The sequence below is a fragment of the Nomascus leucogenys genome, chromosome 18, assembly GCF_006542625.1.
Source record: "Nomascus leucogenys isolate Asia chromosome 18, Asia_NLE_v1, whole genome shotgun sequence".
NCBI classification, from domain to species: Eukaryota; Metazoa; Chordata; class Mammalia; order Primates; family Hylobatidae; genus Nomascus; species Nomascus leucogenys.
The window spans coordinates 18,661,231-18,681,168 of NC_044398.1; the positions used below are offsets into that span (position 1 = coordinate 18,661,231).

The 19,938-nt window shown below is 41.4% G+C and overlaps 1 protein-coding gene and 1 non-coding gene across 5 annotated transcripts in view; both read left to right on the plus strand.

Moving 5' to 3' along the window:
• The window catches only part of CCAR1 (cell division cycle and apoptosis regulator 1), a 74,505-nt gene that overhangs the window by 24,635 nt on the left and 29,932 nt on the right, over window positions 1–19,938 (plus strand). For all 4 annotated transcript variants that reach the window (XM_003258200.2, XM_012497025.2, XM_030799143.1 and 1 more), the window contains 10 exons: window positions 1,849–1,963; window positions 2,063–2,255; window positions 7,315–7,444; window positions 7,699–7,860; window positions 12,000–12,225; window positions 12,863–12,976; window positions 13,524–13,690; window positions 14,426–14,636; window positions 15,446–15,529; window positions 18,015–18,200. In XM_003258200.2, the coding sequence (XP_003258248.1) occupies window positions 1,849–1,963; window positions 2,063–2,255; window positions 7,315–7,444; window positions 7,699–7,860; window positions 12,000–12,225; window positions 12,863–12,976; window positions 13,524–13,690; window positions 14,426–14,636; window positions 15,446–15,529; window positions 18,015–18,200 (1,588 nt within the window). The remainder of the gene's footprint in view (window positions 1–1,848; window positions 1,964–2,062; window positions 2,256–7,314; window positions 7,445–7,698; window positions 7,861–11,999; window positions 12,226–12,862; window positions 12,977–13,523; window positions 13,691–14,425; window positions 14,637–15,445; window positions 15,530–18,014; window positions 18,201–19,938) is intronic.
• On the plus strand, window positions 13,326–13,392 carry LOC115831366. Its single transcript, XR_004026880.1, has one exon. It is a non-coding gene; the product is annotated as a small nucleolar RNA SNORD98 (small nucleolar RNA).

Below are 19,938 nucleotides of genomic sequence, written 5' to 3' on the forward strand. Positions count from 1 at the left end.
TCTCGAACTGCTGACCTTGTGATCCACCCATCTCAGCCTCCCAAAGTCCTGGGATTACAGGCGTGAGCCACCACGCCCGGCTCTTTTTATTTTATTTTTTGAGATGAGGTCTCACTCTTCTTCCCAGGCTGGGGTCGAGAAGTACAGTCATAGCTCACTGCAGCCTCAAATTCCCGGGTTCAAGGGATCCTCCTGCTTCAGCCTCTGAAGTAGCTGGGACTCTAGGCCCATGCTACCGTGCCCAGCTTTTTTTTTTTTTTTTTTGAGACCAAGTTTCGCTCTTGTTGCCCAGGTTGGAGTGCAATGGCATGATCTCGGCTCACTGCAACCTCTGCCTCCCAGGCTCAAACGATTCTCCTGCCTCAGCCTCCTGAGTAGCTGGGATTACAGGCGTCTGCCACCATGCCCGGCTAATTTTTGTATATTTAGTAGAGATGGGGTTTCACCATGTTGACCAGGCTGGTCTTGAACCTCTGACCTCAGGTGATCCACCTGCCTCAGCCTCCCAAAGTGCTGGGATTACAGGCATGAGCCACAACGCCCGGCAACTATTTTTTTTCCCCAATTTCTTCAGATCTAGACATAAAGACTAATGTTTAAATTTTTTGTAGAAATGTGATCTCACAATGTTGCCCAAGCTGGTCTTGAACTCTTGACCTCAGGTGATCCGTTTGGTTTTTAAAGTTATGGCGTTAGAGGCATGAGCCACTGTACCTGGCCGTCTATTTTTTCTTATTTTTTTATTTTTAAAATTTATATTTATTTATTTATTTATTTATTTTTGAGATGGAGTCTTGCTCTGTCGCCCAGGCTGGAGTGCAGTGGCACAATATTGGCTCACCGCAACCTCTGCCTCCCGGGTTCAAGCGATTCTCCTGCCTCAGCCTCCCAAGTAGCTGGGATCACAGGCTCCTGCCACCACGCCTGGCTAATTTTTGTATTTTTAGTAGGGATGGGGTTTCGCCATCTTGGCCAGACTGGTCTTGAACTCCTGACCTCATGATCCACCCGCCTCGGCCTCCCAGAGTGTTGGGATTACAGGCGTGAGCCACCGCGGCCAGCCTCTTTTTTTATTACTACTTTTTTTGAGATGGAGTCTCAGTCTATCGCCCAGGCTGGAGTGCAGTGGTGCGATCTTGGCTCACTGCAACCTCCGCCTCTCGGGTACAGGTTATTTGCACCCAGCTAATTTTTGTATTTTTAGTAGAGATGGGGTTTCACTGTGTTGGTCAGGCTGGTCTCGAACTCCTGACCATGTTAGCCAGGCTGGTGTCGAACTCCTTAAGTGATCTGCCCACCTTGGCCACCCAAAGTGCTGAGATTACAGGCATGAGCTACTGCTGCCATCCCCCAACTACTTTTTATTGTTATTTTATTTTATTTATTTACTTTTGTTTGAGACCGAGTCTCGTCTGTCACCCAGGCTGGATTGCCAGGGCATGATTTCAGCTCACTGGAACCTCCACTACCCGGGTTCAAGCAATTCTCCTGCCTCAGCCTCCTGAGTATTTGGGATTACAGGTGTGCACCACCACGCTCGGCTAATTTTTGTATTATTACTAGAGACAGGGTTTCACCATGTTGACCAGGCTGGTCTTGAACACCTGACCTCAAGTGATTCACCTGTCTCGGCCTCCCAAAGTGCTAGGATTACAGGCATGAACCACCGCACCCGGCCCCATCTACTGTTTAAAGAGCTTTCCAGGCTTCCATTTCTGATATAGTTTACTGTTTATTTTTTTTTTTGAGATATGGTTTACTTTAAAGTACTAACTATGTAAATCATTTTGGGGAGAAATCTATTTTAACTGTATTTATGTTTAACTTTTTTCTTTTTTTTTTTTACAGTGCTGTCAAAGGGAAAACCCCCCAAGTAGGTGACAGAGTATTGGTTGAAGCTACGTATAATCCTAATATGCCTTTTAAATGGAATGCACAGAGAATTCAAACACTACCAAATCAGGTACAGAAAATATTGAGTTAGGTATTATAGAAGCTTGGTAAATGAGTCTTCTAATTCACAAAGATTTTTTTTTCTTATTCTTTCATTTTTTAATTGAAGAATCAGTCGCAAACCCAGCCATTACTGAAGACTCCTCCTGCTGTACTTCAGCCAATTGCACCACAGACAACATTTGGTGTTCAGACTCAGCCCCAGCCCCAGTCGCTGCTGCAGGCACAGATTTCAGCAGCTTCTATTACACCACTATTGCAGACTCAACCACAGCCCTTATTACAGCAGCCTCAGCAGAAAGGTATCTTTGCTTTTGTTGCAGACGAATATGTAACTTTTTAGTTGTTAATAATATAACTATGCTTTTAATTACAAAAAAAGGCAGGGATTTCAAGAAAACTTGAAGCCTAAAAATCCTGAACAGGGCACATCTACTTCCATAGCTATGTGGAAGTATTTTTTTTTTTTCTCTTAGTGATAAGAAATTAAAAGATACACCCTTGTAGACTTAAGTATCAAAACTATTAAATTACATACATATCAAAAAACTATTGATTACATACCACATCAAATGAATTTGCTGAGTTTTAAGTTTTTTTGCAAATTGATTGTGTGAAACTCCAGATGTGTTCTTTTTCGCTCTGTCGCCCAGGCTGGAGTGCAGTGGTGCAGTCTGGGCTCACTGCAACCTCAGCCTTCCTGGTTCAAGCTCTTCTCCTGCCTCAGCCTCCCAAGTAGCTGGGACTACAGTCATGTGCCACCATGCCTGGCAAATTTTTGTATTTTTAGTAGATACAGGGTTTCATCACGTTGGTCAGGCTGGTCTCAAACTCCTGACTTCAAGTTATCCGCCCACTTCGGCCTCCCAAAGTGCTGGGATTACAGGCGTGAGCCGCTGCACCCGGTTCAGATGTGTTCTTATAAAAACAGTGTTTAAAATGATACATAGGGCCAGGCGCGGTGGCTCACACCGTAATCCCAGCACTTTTGGAAAAATACAAAAAATAACTGGGTCGTGGTGGCAGGCACCTGTAACCTCAGCTACTCTGGAGGCTGAGACAGGAGAATCGCTTGAACCCAGGAGGCGGAGATTGCAGTTAGCCCAGATCACGCCATTGCACTCCAGTCTGGGCAATAAGAGCGAAACTGTATCTCAAAAAAAAGAGAAAAAGATGACAGATAGCCTTAGCTTACAGAAGCCTACTTAATTGGCATTAAAAAAATGTACTTGTGACATGTTCTTCTTTTGTGTTTTTTTTTTTTTTTTTTTTTTGAGGCAGGATTTCTCTCTGTCGCCAAGGCTGGAGTGCAGTGGTGTAATCTTGGCTCACTGCAACTTCTGCCTCCCCGGCTCAAGTGATCCTACTGCCTCAGCAGGTGTGCGCCACCCTGCCAGCCTAATTTTTATATCTTTTGTAGAGACGGGGTTTCACCATGATGCCCAGACTGCATTTTCTTTTTTTCCTTTCTTTTTTTTGGAGACAAGGTATTGGTCTGTCACTCAGGCATAGGTGCAGTGGTGTGATGTTAGCTCACTGCAGCCTTGACCTCCTGGCCTTAAGTAATCTCCCTTCTCAGCCCCCCTCTAATTTTTGCACCTTTTTGTAGAGACAGGGTTTTGCCATGTTGCCAGAGCTGGTCTTGAACTCCTGGACTCAAGTAATCTGCCTATCTTGGCCTCCCAAAGTGTCGAGATTACAGGTGTGAGACACTGCTCCCAGCCTGCATTTTGTTTGTTATTGTAAATGATGACACATAGCAAAATGATGACAGATTACAGTGTAATGAGTTATTTAATGAGCACCTGTGTAATCACTACTTGGGTCAGAAAAATACAACATTGTGTCTGGTAGCAGGGCGGTGGCTCACGCCTGTAATCCCAGCGCTTTGGGAGGCTGAGGTGGGCAGATTGCTTGAGCTCAGGAGTTGGAGATCAGCCTGGGTAACATGGTGAGACCCTGTCTCTACTAAAAATCCAAAAAAATAGCCAGGCGTGATGGTGTGCACAGGCTGATGTGCAAGGATCACTTGAGCCCAGGGGGCGGAGGTTGCAGTGAGGCAGGATTGCACAACTGCTCTCCAGCCTGAGTGACAGCAAGACCCCGTCTCACAAAAAAAAAAAACCACCATTTGTAACTTGTTTTCTTTGATAATAGTTTTATTCTGTAAGTACGCATCCTTGTTTGGTTTTGAACATAATGTGTGATTCCACTTTTATGACATTTTGTGTGTGAGACTTTTTTTTTTTTTTTTTTTGAGATGGAGTTTTGCTCTTGTTGCCCAGGCTGGAGTGCAATGACGCATCTCGGCTCACCGCAGCCTCCACCTCCCAAGTAGCTGGGATTACAGGTGTCTCCCATCACGCCCAGCTGATTTGTTGTATTTTTAGGTCAGGTGGGGGTTGCCCAGGTTGGCCAGGCTGGTCTTGAACTCCTGACCTCAGGTGATCCGCCCACCTTGGCCTCCCAAAGTGCTGGGATTGCAGGCGTGAGACACCGCACCTGGCCCGAGACTTTTTTTTTTTGAGACAGAGTCTCGGCTCTGTCAAGCAGGCCAGAGTGCAATGGCCCGATCTCAGCTAATTGCAACCTCCGCCTCCCAGGTTGAAACGATTCTCCTGCCTCAGCCTGCCAAATAGCTGGGATTATTGGCATGCACCACCACTCCTGGCTAATTTTTTTGTATTTTTAGTAGAGATGGGGTTTCACCGTGTTGGCCAGGCCGGTCTCAAACTCCTGACCTCAGGTGATCCACCCGCTTTGGCCTCCTGAAGTGCTGGGATTACAAATGTGATCCACTGCACCCGGCCCGGCCAAGAATTTCTAAATGGTGCTTTTTATATTCATCCTTCTTTTTTTGTTGTTTTTGTTTTGAGACGAAGTTTTGCTCTTGTTACCCAGGGCGGAGTGCAATGGCAAGATCTCGGCTCACTGCAACCTCCGCTCCTGGCTTCAAGTGATTCTCCTGCCTCAGCCTCCTGAGGCTGGGATTACAGGCGCCCGCCATCACGCCCAGCTAATTTTTTGTATTTTTAGTAGAGATGGGGTTTCACCATGTTTGCCAAGCTGGTCTTGAACTCCTGACTTTCAGGTGATCCACTCCCCTCAGGTTCCCAAAGTGCTGGGATTACAAGCGTGAGCCACTGTGCTTGGCTTATTCATCCTTCTTACCGCATCTTATTCTTGCGTTATGTTAGCTCTTTTCTTTTTTTACTGTGGCCTCATGGGTTTTCATTTATCCATTGTTTTGTATTCAGTTGTTTTCTTTTTGATCCTTTATATGTATAGTTAGTAAGAATTTTTTCAAGCTGACTCCTATGTCTTTTTTTTTTTTTGAGATGGAGTCTTGCTCTGTCGCCAAGTGTGTAGTGCAGTGGCGCAATCTTGGCTCGCTGCAAGCTCCGCCTCCTGGGTTCACGCCATTCTCCTGCCTCACCCTCCCCAGTAGCTGGGGCTACAGGCACCCGCCACCATGCCCGGCTAATTTTTGTATTTTTTTTTAGTAGAGACGGGGTTTCACCGTGTTAGCCAGGATGGTCTCGCTTTCCTAACCTCATGATCCACCCGCCTGCACCTCCCAAAGTGCTGAGATCACAGGCGTGAGCCACCGTGCCCGGCCTCTCCTTTGTCATTTTTACAGTCCCCCACTGAGTATTTCTTAAAGGAGATGTCCCAGTGAGGGTGTTCCAAAATTGAAAGCTCCCTGTATGTTTCTGGGCTGACAGGAACATAAAAAGGGAGATGAGCATAACAATGCATAAGAATCCTGCTGACATACACATTTTTCCATTCATAATAAAAATCAGACCATATTGAACTAATTTTTTAGGAAACATAGTAGTGGAGAGATTTTTTTCCTGCTACAAATTGCAGAGCAATAATTCAGATGATCACCATACTAGGCTTTCTACCAGGAATTAATATCATTGTCATAGACCAGCGTCAGAAAACTGTTCTAGTGTAGAGATGTGGGATATCATATATCATGTTATCAGTCGGGAAGAATGAAATTATTTGTGCTTGTGTTTATTTTCTGTGATGTGTAATAGTTCTGTCTGCTTTAGAGACGTTTAATGTGAATCATTCTACTGAGGTTGAGCAAATTTTAAAGAAAAACACATTTTTTTGTCCTTATGGCGTGATCAGATGTTGAAAGGGGGAATGAGTATTTTAATCTATGTTGTAAAGGACTTAGTTACTTATTCTGGTTACTCTGTCTAAAATACTTAGAACTTTGCATATATTAGACATCTTTCCATAAATTAAGTGTGCATTGTAGTAAAGAAGGTAAATTTGCACTATTCCTACCTGGAAATATTTATACTATTTCAAAATGAAATTGTTGATTTTCAATATTGGGAAGAATTCATCAAGATAGTGCCCCACCTGGGCAACATAGGGAGACCCCATCTCCTCAAAAAATTTAAAAAAAAAAAAAATTAGCTGGGTTTAGTGGTGCATGCCTATGTCCCAGCTGCTTTGGACGCTGAGATGGGAGGATTGTTTAAGCCTGGGAGGTCAAGGCTGCAGTAAGCCATAATTGCACTACTGCACTCCAAGTGGGGCAACAGAGTGAGACTCTGTCTCAAAAAAAAGGTACCTGTTTTTTTTTTGTTTTTTTTGACACGGTGTCTCGCCCTGTTGCCCAGGCTGGAATGCAGTAGCATGCAACCTCCACCTTCTGGGTTCAAGTGATTGTCCTTCCTCAGCCTCCTGAGTAAATGGGATTACAGGAAGGCGCCACCATGCCTGGCTAATTTTTTTGTATTTTTAGTAGAGACGGGATTTCACCATATTGGCCAGGCTGGTCTCGAATTCCTGACCTCATGATCTGCCCGCCTCTGCCTCCCAAAGTGCTGGACTTCAGGTGTGAGCCACTGCGCCTGACCTGACAGTACCTATTCTTTTTTTTTTTTTTTTTGAGACGGAGTTTTGCTACTGCCGCCCAGGCTGGAGTGCAGTGGTGCAATCTCAGCTCACTGCAGCCTCGTCTCTTGGGTTCAAACGATTCTCCTGCCTCAGGCTCCTGATTAGCTGGGATTACAGGCGCTCACCACTACTCCCAGCTAATTTTTGCATTTTTAGTAGAGACAGGGTTTCACCATGTTGACCAGGCTGGTCTTGAACTCCTGACCTCAGGTGATCCACCCGCCTTGGCCTCCCAAAGTGCTGGGATTACAGGTGTGAGCCACTGCAGCCGGCCAGTACCTATTCTTTAAAAATATATATAAATTAGGCCAACTTTGAAAAAACAATTTTAGTGACTCTCAGTTATTTAACTTTGTTCCTCTAATTTTATCAGGTAATGCTTTCAAACTTTGTTTAGATACGCTAAACATTTTTTTCTTTTATCTTTTAAAGCTGGTTTATTGCAGCCTCCTGTTCGTATAGTTTCACAACCACAACCGGCACGACGATTAGATCCCCCATCCCGATTTTCAGGAAGAAATGACAGAGGGGATCAAGTGCCTAACAGAAAAGATGATCGAAGGTATATTTTCTAAAGTGTACTGTGGATGGTGGCAATGGTTGTACAACAATGTAAACATAGTTAATGCCACTGAACTATGCTTATAATATAAAACTTTAAAATGGTAAATTTTATGTTATGGATATTTTACTACAATTTTTAAAAAGTTAAATATACTGTGGAATCTTGCTTATATTACCTACTCTATTTACTTCATTGAAGAGCTTTTCCATAATATTAGAAATATTAGTAATTTTAGAAAAATTTGCTTTCAGTCGTGAGAGAGAGAGAGAAAGACGTAGATCGAGAGAAAGATCACCTCAGAGGAAACGTTCCCGGGAAAGATCTCCACGAAGAGAGCGAGAGCGATCACCTCGGAGAGTTCGACGTGTTGTTCCACGTTACACAGTTCAATTTTCAAAGTTTTCTTTAGATTGGTAGGTTATTCCCCACCCATTGTTTTCTTGAGTTACTAATTTCATATAATTTGATAGAATATGTTACAGAGGTATTTTTCTTGCAACATTGATTTCCCGACAGTTAGTGTTCTTCATATAAGGGCAGAAATGCAATTTGAAATAACTTAATTCTCTACAATGCTGCATTATTTTTATACCCCCATGAAGGATATCGACTGGTATTGATAAAGGCAGCCCCTCAAGGAAATTCCTCTGTCATAACGTTATTCCCCTAAAGTTAGAATCAGTTAAGATCTAGACTTATTGATAACTTGAAGATCATGTATAGTCCATTGTATATGATAAAGCAATAATACAGTAGTAAACTGATTATTTCAAGTTTAGCCCTGGCAGTGTAGTGTAATAGAAACATAGATATGCATATATACTCACATACATAATGTATTCACATGTATAGTGTATGTGTATGTTATATACATAAATATATTATTCACCCTTTGAATCAGAAGTCATGACAAATTACCAGGAATTTCTTTTTTCTTTTTTTTTTTGAGACAGGGTCTTACTCTTTCACCCAGGCTGGAGTGCAGTGGCACGATCTCAGCTCACTGCAGCCTCCGCCTCCTGGGTTCAAGCTATTCTCCTGCCTCAGCCTCCCTAGTAGCTGGGATTACAGGTGCTCAGCACCACACCCAGCTAATTTTTGTATTTTTAGTAGGGATGGGGTTTCACCATGTTGGCCAGGCTTGTTTGGAGCTCCTGACCTCAAGTGATCCACCTGCCTGGCCCTCCCAAAGTGCTGGGATTACAGGTGTGAGCCACTGCGCCTGGCCAAGTTACCAGGAATTTCTGAGGTTCACCTGCAAAACAAAGGTAGTATTAACTAGCAAAATTATTGCGAGGTTTAGTTCATGTATCCAAAGGACTTAACCCAGTGTGTGGCAGTTGTATAGTCTCAGTAATTAATGGTGGGTTATGGTCGCAACTTAGGTAGTAGATTAATAGATGGAAAAATAACAAATTGACAGTAAAATAAGAAAATCATTAAAAGCAGTGTTCAGGGCTGTTTAGCCTAAAAGCAAATAGCTGTATGCAATGCAGTGGCCTAAGAGGATATTATTACATTTAAACAGAGTGATAATTACCGTTCATAATACTTGCCTATCAGAGGTTAAAATTTCCAGATACTCAGTTCTAGATTTAGTAACCCAGTGAATTTTAGTCAAGCTACTTAATGCCAAGAAAATTTTGCTTGGTGACTTTGCTTAATTATGTTACATAGTTGGCATTCATTTACTCTTACTTATGGTCAAATCAGCGCCTACTTCTTTTTTTGCTTTTTTTTTTTTTTTTTTTTTGAGATGGAGTTTCACTCTTGTTGCCCAGGCTGGAAAGCAATGGCGCGATCTTGGCTCACTGCAACCTCTGCCTCCCAGGTTCAAGCAATTCTCCTGCCTCAGCCTCCCGAGTAGCTGGGATTACAGGAATGCGCCACCACACCTGCCTAATTTTGTATTTTTAATAGAGACAGGGTTTCACCATGTTGGCCAGGCTGATCTCAAACTCCTTACCTCAGGTGATCCAATCGCCTCAGCCTCCCAAAGTGCTGGGATTACAGGCGTGAGCCACCACGCCTGGCCCAGCAACTACTCTTAACGTTACGCTAGTTTTCTTCTTATAGCTGCTTACTCTTATACTTAAAAATCTGTAGTCTGCATGTTTCTGAGAAACCAGTTGAAACCAAAACCACTTTCCCAGCCTCAAAGATATTAAATAGAGGAGCTCTAATTTTAACCCATCTGTTCTCAATATTGAATGCTCTTTTGGGAAGAGTTGATGCATAGGATATGAAATTGAACAGCTATTTAGCTTCTTCTAAATTAGACCTTCAGGGGCCGAGTGCAGTGGCTGATGCCTGTAATCCCAGCACTTTGGGAGGCTGAGGCGGACAGATCACTTGAGGTCAGGAGTTCAAGACCAGCCTGGCCAACATGGTGAAACTCCATTTCTACTAAAAAATACAAAAATTAGCTGGGCGTGGTGGTGCGTGCCTGTAATCCCAGCTTCTTGGGAGGCTGAGGCAGGAAAATCGCTTGAGCCCGGGAGGCAGAGATTGCAGTGTGCCGAGATTGCATCACTGCACTCCAGCCTGGGAGACAGAGGGAGACTCTGTCTCAAAAAAAAAAAAAAAAAAATTAGACCTTCACAGTTTAGTTTTTTTTTTTTTTTTTTTGAGATGGAGTCTCGCTCTGTCACCCAGGCTGGAGTGCAGTGGCTCGATCTCGGCTCACTGCAAGCTTCGCCTCCTGGGTTCATGCCATTCTCCTGCCTCAGCCTCCCGAGTAGCTGGGACTACAGGCGCCCGCTACCACGCCCGGCTAATTTTTTTTGTATTTTTAGTAGAGATGGGGTTTCACCGTGTTAGCCAGGATGGTCTCCATCTCCTGATCTCGTGATCCGCCCGCCTTGGCCTCCCAAAGTGCTGGGACTACAGGCGTGAGCCACCGCGCCTGGCCTCACAGTTTAGTTTTACCACTTTGAAGTAAATTCCCAGAACATTAAATGGATCTCTTGCAAGTAAAAATGATTTTAAAGTTTCCATACTTCTCATTTGTAGTTGTATAAATCAAGATTTTCTTATACTAATATGATTATAAGAAACTTCGTGCCCATGAAATGATTTATTTGTACTTACATCTTTTGTTTTATTATAAATTTTACTCCTGTGGGGTAAAACATGACTTCTAAAATTCTGGTGATATGGAATTGGGAAACAATTATACATACTTGCTTTTTGTAACAAAACTCAGATACTTGTTTCATGTTTTTATTATTTTGACAGCAGAATCATATCCATATAAAGTATAATTATAGGCCTGGCACTGGTGGCTCACGCCTGTAATCCAGCACTTTAGGAGGCTGAGGTGGAAGGATCACTTGAGGCCAGGAGTTTGAGACCAGCCTAGGCATATAGTGAGACCTCACCTCTACAAAAAGTAGAAGTTAGCCACATGTGGTAGTGCACCCGTAGTCCTAGCTATAATACTTGGAGGCTGACATGGAAGGATTGCTTGAGCCTAGGAATTCAGGTTACAGCAAGCTGTGAGTATGCCACACTGCACTCTGGCCTGGGTGACAGAGCAAGATTCTGTCTGTAGATAGGATAGAATAGATAGATAGATAGATAGATAGATAGATAGATAGATAGATAGATAGATAGATTCTGTCTATAGATAGAATAGATAAATAGATGAATAGGTAGGTAGGTAATAGTCTATTAACTGACAGGTTTATTGCACTGTATTTATTTTTATGCTTCAAATAAAGACATCTCTGCATGTAGATTACTTCATCTTTCATACTTCTGCCTTTAGTTGTCTTTAAAAAAGACAATGTAGTTCTTTTCATCTTACATTATACTTTTAACAGACATCTCTTAACCTTTTGCCAGATTGACCTTTCAGTTCCTCTCTTTTAAAAGCTCTACTTCTTAGGAAAAAGGAAATGATCCTTTAAAAAATCAGTGCGAGATTTAAAAGGCAAGAGATTTATCCCCTCTATACATAATAATCAGGTATGGATCTTAATCATTCACAGAGAAAGGGGTGTGGAGGTGCAGATAATCCAAGGAACATACGAATTTTGCTTTTTGTGGATTTTTGTATTTAATTTTGAATGTAAGTATGCTTGATCTAGGAACTTACTATAGTAAAATAAAAGTTATAGTTTTTCTACACTCAAAAACCTGATTGAGGGGCATACAGAAATACTAATTTGGTACCACTCTCATTGCTGTTTTGTATCCATTCAACATGAACCATAATTTTCAAGTAATCCACAGTTCCAACTGAGGAAAACCTGCTTTTGTACAGATCTTTTCTGGAGCTGAGGTTCAAGTTATTTCAAAGGGTCTTCTGTAACAAAAAGTAACGAAATAAGGATAACACCGAGAATACTATTTATTCAAAGCTTTGCGTATATAAATTTGAAAGTAATATTTTCATATGTCTCTATGCAAATCTATAGCTCATTAGTAACTGACTTTGTCTTTTTTCAGCTTACGTTTTACTATATCCAGTTATATTTGCTACAGAATTAAATGTTTGTGTAACCTTTTTATTAAGGCTATTTATTCACTACTTATGTCTGTTTTTCAGTCCCAGTTGTGACATGATGGAACTAAGGCGCCGTTATCAGAATTTGTATATACCTAGTGACTTTTTTGATGCTCAGTTTACATGGGTGGATGCTTTCCCTTTGTCAAGACCATTTCAGCTGGGAAATTACTGCAATTTTTATGTAATGCACAGAGAAGTAGAGTCCTTAGAAAAAAATATGGCCATTCTTGATCCACCAGATGCCGACCACTTATACAGTGCAAAGGTTTGTATTCAAATGTGATATGCAGCTTAAATTTCTTAGCAGTTATTCATAATAAAAGGGTATTAGAATTATCCTTCAGAAAGTGTTTGTTAGATAGACCCAGATACCTGTTTTCTTCTTGACTGCTTGATCCTGTTTTGGTTACATAATTTAATTTAAGCTCTTTGCCTCATCTCTTGAGCTGTAAAACTAGTTTTATTCTAACATTTTAAACCTTATTAAAAATGTGAAGATAAAGTTGATATTAATGAGATATTTGGAATGTTGTATGACTTCTGGTAGCCTCAGATAAAACTTAATGTTAGATGAATGCACTAAATGTCAGTCTTAAGGGAAACATTCAATATATTGTGTATAGTCTATAGTTTTGTTTAAAGCATTGTTTGACTGAAAAAGCATCCCTTCAAAAGTTAAAACTAAGTAATTATAAGGTATCTAGGCCTGGCGTGGTGGCTCACGCCTGTAATCCCAGCACTTTGGGAGGCTGAGGTATCTAATACTGTTTCTGCTATAGTATTACTTCCTATTTTTATTTAAAAACTTCAGACATCTAATATGTAAAGATAATTAGTAGTGCTTCTCATTTTTCCACATTACTTTAGACTTTTGACAGGATTGAATTATTTGACTATAATAGGTAATGCTGATGGCTAGCCCTAGTATGGAAGATTTATATCATAAGTCATGTGCTCTTGCTGAAGACCCACAAGAACTTCGAGATGGATTCCAACATCCTGCTAGACTTGTTAAGGTAAAAGGACACATTTGTTTTAACTTTAGATGTATTCACTTTGCTTAGCTGTAACTTTGTACACATAAAATCTAAAGCCCTACATTTTAATATTTGTTGATTAGTTTAATGAATAATTTCAATATTAAGGCACCCAGAATTTAATGATGTAGATGTTTTTCTCATTGCAGATTACGACTATAACTTATTTGTACGCTACTAGTTCAACAGTCATTTTGATGTTTTATATTTGTAACATAGTAGAATCTTAGTGGTAATAGGATTCAGAGTGTCTTTGGATGTTGTTGAAGTTTGAATTATAGCTTGTTTCTTTAAAAGAACTCTATCTGAAGAAATATTTTAAAAGGATGAGTTATGATGTGTGTAAATCCTATTCCATTGCTGAAATGCAGTGTGGAACACAATGAACTGAACTCTTCCTTGACTGACAGATACCAGAGGTAGTAAAAATGATATTGGAAAGGTTCGTACCTTTCCTTCTCAAGTATCTTATTTGTAATTTGACAGGGTGCGTAATATATGTAAATGATTCTTTATTTTGAATTAGTTTTTAGTGGGCATGAAAGGCAAGGATGAAGCTATGGCCATTGGAGGCCACTGGTCTCCTTCGTTGGATGGACCAGACCCAGAAAAAGATCCCTCTGTGTTGATTAAGACTGCTATTCGTTGTTGTAAGGCTCTGACAGGCATTGATCTAAGTGTGTGCACACAATGGTAAGTACTAATTCATTTCTTGATTAGAAGTGTTTTACTAATAGTTTATGTAGTTGTTCTTGTCGATCAGCCTTTTCCCCCCGGCTTATTTTAGCAACCCTGGTCAATGCAGGTAATCTCAAAGGAAAATCCCCATTTGTAGCTAAAGTTTATTTGGTGCCAAAATGTTTTGGGGGAAAAAGGATTAAGAACTAATCAAAATAAACTGAAAATTTAAATGTTTTGTTATGTTGTACTTTGGAAGTTGGATGTATGTTGAAAATACTTTTCATTTCATGCATAGCTGGAGAAGATCGTCAAGAGAGAACTTCATTTCATTATAATTCTTTTGTTATAAAATGTTGTAGTTGCGATTATTTTTGTTCAGCCATATTTTCTCTTGAGGCTTATTTGTCCTGTGTATTTTAGTGTATCTCTTGTGACTTAATTTGAGAATATTCTTTTTTAGCACGTGAAATCTGAACAGCTATCCAGCTTCTTCAGGTATTCTCTAAAATGTGGGTAGCTCAGTAATCAAACTTGAAAATGCCTTGGGGGAACATATTCTTCCTTTAACTTATTAAATATTGTACAAATGTACCAAAAGAGGAACTATGGCTTCTATAATTTTTTTTTCTTTAGACCAACCTCAAGTTCTTGCAGCAAATTTCTTTACTTGATGTGCTACAAGTGAACTAGGGTCTTTAAAATGTATTTTAGAATTTTTTTTCCAACATGCTTCTTCCCTTGCAACAGGTACCGTTTTGCAGAGATTCGCTACCATCGCCCTGAGGAGACCCACAAGGGGCGTACAGTTCCAGCTCATGTGGAGACAGTGGTTTTATTTTTCCCGGATGTTTGGCATTGCCTTCCCACCCGCTCAGAGTGGGAAACCCTCTCCCGAGGATACAAGCAGCAGCTGGTCGAGAAGCTTCAGGGTGAACGCAAGGAGGCTGATGGAGAACAGGCACTGAACGCTAATCCCTTTTTCTATTTCCGCTTCTCACAGGCACAGGAACACAGGCACAAATGCACACCACACACTACATAACAAACACACATGGAGGAACATAACTGGTAACAGCGACTGGTAATCCAGCTTTCAGCAGTATAGTTGTATGTTCTTTTCTCTTAAAATTTCTGTGTATTATCCTAACTTTAAGAGTGCTGAGACCTCAAAGGAAAATAAGTTGTGCTTAAATTGCACAGAATTTTGTTTTTATCATAGGTCTAGTTGCTGGAATCTGGGACCAGTTGTTGAACAAGATTCAGTATTAAGCCATTTTAAACATTTTGCCATTTTCTAAAATTTAAAAAATTTTCTTTTTCATGGTCATCAGTTCTAGTCATGGATATTTGAAATTGGACAACCACAAGTCTGAGAGATTTGAAATTTCAGGCTATGTGGCAACGTCTTTGGTACATTTCAAAGGTCTGACTAAATCAGTCTTTGGGTGGCTTGAAAATTGGGGCAAGATCACACACTGTGTGGTTTGTGGAGACCGGCAGTGTTTGTGCATCCCTGATATCCTTTGTGTTGTAATTTATCACCCTTTTGTGTTTCACAGATCTGGCTTTGATTGGCTGATGAGTGTCTTTGTGATCAGTTAAAAGTGGTAGAATGTATGTACGTGGACTTGCCTAAATAATAACTTTAGGAGAAGACAATCTGAAACATTTGTGACCTTGCACAGATCAGCAACAGACTTTTAAAAATAAATTATTTTTATTTTAAGGTTTCATAATAGTAATTACATTCTTAACTTTGTATGTCAGGATGAAGAAGAGAAGGATGATGGTGAAGCTAAAGAAATTTCTACACCTACCCATTGGTCTAAACTTGATCCAAAGACAATGAAGGTAACTTTATAAGGATGGATTTTATTTATTTTTTTTAATTAAAAATTTCTTTTTGAGATGGAGTCTCGCCTGTCACCCAGGCTGGACTGTAGTGGCGCGATCTCGGCTCACTTCAACCTCTGCCTCCTGGGTTCAGTAGATTCTGTTGCCTCAGCCTCCTGAGTAGCTGGGATTACAGGCGCCCCGCCACCACGCCCGGCTAATTTTTCTAGTTTTAGTAGAGACGAGGTTTCAGAATGTTGGCCAGTTTTGTCTCAAACTCCTGACATCAGGTGATCCACCTGCCTCGGCCTCCCAAAGTGCTGGGTTTACAGGCGTGAGCTACCGTGCCTGGCCAATTGTGTTTATATACATATAAATTAAAAGGCAATTTTATAAATCAGTACAGCCAATATCTGTTGAATGCCTATAATATATGAGGGTCTATAGTGTAACTATAGTAACTTTGAGAACTAAGAAGGTAGGATTTCTGCACTAACTTCAAGGGGATGGGAAGAAACATATGAAAAATGTAATTTTTTTTTTTTTTTTAAGATGGAGTCTCGCTCTGTCGCCCAGGCTGGAGTGCAGTGGCGCGATGTTGGCTCACTGCAAGCTCTGCCTCCTGGGTTCACACCATTCTCCTGCCTCAGCCTCCCAAGTAGCTGGGACTACAGGCGCCCGCCACCACGCCCGGCTATCAATCCTCCCACCTCAGCTTCCCAAGTAGCTGGGACTACAGGCGTGTGCCACTATGCCCAAATAATTTTTTAAACTTTTTGTAGAGACAGGGCCTCACTATGTTGCCAGAAGCTGGTCTCAAACTCCTAGACTGAAGCAGTCCTCCTCAGGAGTTTGCTTGAGCCTGGAAGCCGGAGCCTGCAGTGAACTATCATTGTGCCACTGCACTCCAGCCTAGGCAACAAAATGAAATCCTGTCTAAAAATACGTGTGTGCATGTAAGGTTGCAGCTGGGCACAATGCTTTATGCCTGTAATCCTAGCACTGTTGGAGGCCCAGATGGGCAGATTGCTATAGCCCAGTAGTTCAAGATCAGCCCTGGCAACATACTGAGACTGCCTCTACCAAAAAAAAAAAAAAATTAGCCGAGCATGGTGATGCATGCCTATAGTCCCAGCTACTCAGGAGCCTGAGGTGGGAAGATCACTTGAACTTGGAAGGTCAAGGCCGCCGCGGTGAGCCGTGAGCCATGAGCCATGGTTGTGCCACTCCCATCTGGGTGACAGAGCAAGACCCTGCCTCAAAAAAAAAAGAAAAATGACCCATTCTGTTGAGTTAACATTAATTTTGTCCATGTAATTATTTTTAAATATTTTATACTATTCAATTAAATTGATATGCAGATTTTTTCTTAGGTGGTATTATTATTATTTTTAAAGGGACAGAGTGCAGTGGTGTGATTAGAGTTCACTGTAGCTTCAAACGCCTAGGCTCAAGTGGTCCTCTGACCTAAGCCTCTCAAGTAGCTTGGGCTAAAAACATGTTCCACCATACCTGGCTAATTTTTTTTTCTAAAGAGATGGGGTTTTGCTATGTTCCCCATGCTGATTTTAAACTCCTGGCCTCAAGTGATCCTGCCACCTCGGACTACAAAGGTGCTAGGATTACAGGCAGGAGCCACCATTCCCTGCTGGTATTACTCCTCTATTGGACATTTGTTTATTTACTTACTTTTAGAGACAAGGTCTCTGTCGCCGTGACTGGAGTGCAGTGCATAGTTCACTGGAACCTTAAACTCCTGGGCTCAAGCAGTCTTCCCATCTCAGCCTCCCAAGTGGTTAGGACTACAGGCATTCACCACCACACCTGGCTAATTTATGAAACATTAGACTCTTCACTTTTTTGGAGGGAGGAAATAAGTAAATCTATAGTTTTGTGGGTTTTTTTCCCGTTCTATTTAGGATGTTTCCTTAGGGTAGACCGCCAGAAATTAGAACTTCTGGGTCAAAGAACATTTAAAAAAATTTTTACGCATGTTAAAATGTTTTATTTTCCAAAAATGTTCTATCATTTTGCATTTTCACAAGTGTTTTGTGAGCTGTACAAATGTTTTTTTCACCACATTTTTAAAAAGTCACACAAAAGGCTGGGCGTGGTGGCTCACGCCTGTAATCCCAGCACTTTGGGAGGCCATGGCAGGCTGATCGTGAGGTCAGGAGTTCGAGACCAGCCTGACCAACATGGTGAAACCCTGTCTGTACTAAAAGTGCAAAAATTAGTTGGGTGTGGTGGTGCGCATCTGTAATCCCAGCTACCTTGGGGGCTGAGACAGGAGAATCGCTTGAACCTGGGAGGCAGAGCTTGCGGTGAGCCAAGATCACACCACTGCACTCCAGCCTGGGCGACAGAGTGAGACTTTCAAAAAAAACAGAAAACACAAAAGATAATTGTTAATTGTAGCTAGTTTGTTTCCTCTTTCAATATCCGCCCCCCCCCACCCCCCCACCTTTTTTTTTCCCCGTGTTTTTCTGCTCCGTATATTCAGGTAAATGACCTCCGAAAAGAATTAGAAAGTCGAGCTCTTAGTTCCAAAGGATTAAAATCCCAGTTAATAGCCCGATTGACAAAACAGCTTAAAGTAGAGGAACAAAAAGAAGAACAGAAGGAGTTAGAGAAATCTGAAAAAGAAGAGGATGAAGATGATGATAGGAAATCTGAAGACGATAAAGAGGTATGTACTCAATCTATTATTATACTCTATGGTATTAATATTCGTGTATAGGGTGTTCTTGGAATATGTGAGTTAAGATTATGTGTGTGTATGCTTTTATTTATTTAATTTTATTCATTTATTTATTTTTTTTTTGGAGACTGAGTCTTGTTCTGTTGCCCAGGCTGGAGTGCAGTGGAGTGATCTCGGCTCACTGCAACCTCCGCATCCCAGGTTCAAGCTATTCTCCTCCCTCAGCCTCCCAAGTAGCTGAGATTACAGGCGCTCGCCACTATGCCCGGCTAATTTTTTGTGTTTTTAATAGAGACGGGGTTTCACCATGTTGGCCAGGCTAGTCTCGATCTCCTGACCTTGTGATTTGCCTGCCTCAGCCTCCCAAAGTGCTGGGATTATAGGTGTGAGCCACCGTGCCCAGCTATTTATTTATTTTTTTGAGATGGAGTTTCGCTCTTGTTGCCTAGGAGGGAGAGCAATGGCACGATCTTGGCTCACCACAACCTCCACCTCCCGGGTTCAAGCAATTCTCCTGCCTTGGCCTCCCAAGTAGCTGGGATTACAGGCATGCACCACCGTGCCTGGCTAATTTTGTGTTTTTAGTAGAGATGGTGTTTTTCCATGTTAGTCAGGCGGGTCTCGAACTCCTGACCTCAGGTGATCCGCCTCCCTTAGCCTCTCAAAGTGCTGAGGCCCGGCCGTGTGTATGCTTTTGTTAAGGTGCAATTTACTTATTATAAAATTCAACCTTTTTTATGAACAGTTCTGTGAGTTTTTACAAATGCATATCGTTTTGTAACCACCACCAACACCACAGTGAAGATACAAAACAGTTCTAGGTAAAAAGGCTGGGCGCGGTGGCTCACGCCTATAATCCCAGCACTTTGGGAGGCCGAGGTGGGCAGATCACGAGGTCAGGAGATCAAGACCGTCCTGGCTAACGTGGTAAAACCCCGTCTCTACTAAAATTACAAAAAATTAGCTGGGCGTGGTTACAGGCGCCTGTACTCCCAGCTACTCGGGAGGCTGAGGCAGGAGAATGGCCTGAACCCGGGAGGCGGAGCTTGCAGTGAGCCGAGATTGCACCACTGCACTCCAGCCTGGGCGACAGAGTGAGACTCTGTCTCAAAAACAAAACAAAACAAAAACAAACACAAAAAAAACAGTTCTAGGTAAATGGCTCAGAAATTGAGTTCTAGTGGAGTGCTTATTCCAGAATCTATCTACTTCTAAAACAGTATGTTTGATTGAATCAAACCTTGAGACTCAAGACTATTTATTCAAGCTGTTTTATGCTTCCGTTTTATGTCCAATAGAATAACTCCTGGATGCATAAGCCTGTTACTTGTTTTCTGAATTTGAAATGTAGGGATCTCAGAAGTGTGTTTAAGCACCAGTAATTGGATAAGCCTCATAATCAGTTTCTAAATCTTATACATTGTAAAGTACACATCATTATTTATGAAGAATTCCTTCCAGAAATGTTTACTCTAAATCTGATTATGAGAAAACAGATAAATCTAGAATGTGAAGTTTTCTTTTTTAAATTTTTTATTTTTATTTTTTTAGAATGTGAAAAATTTTTGAAGCTTTCCTAAACTTTTCAAAAAATGGTCCATATAATGAAAGATAAAAGAAAGAAGTGGTTAAAGGGATCTCTTAGATTAAAGGAGGCTAATGAGACATAACAACCAAATGAACTAAGTGAAACCTGACTAGATCCTGGATAGGCAAAAATAAAAGT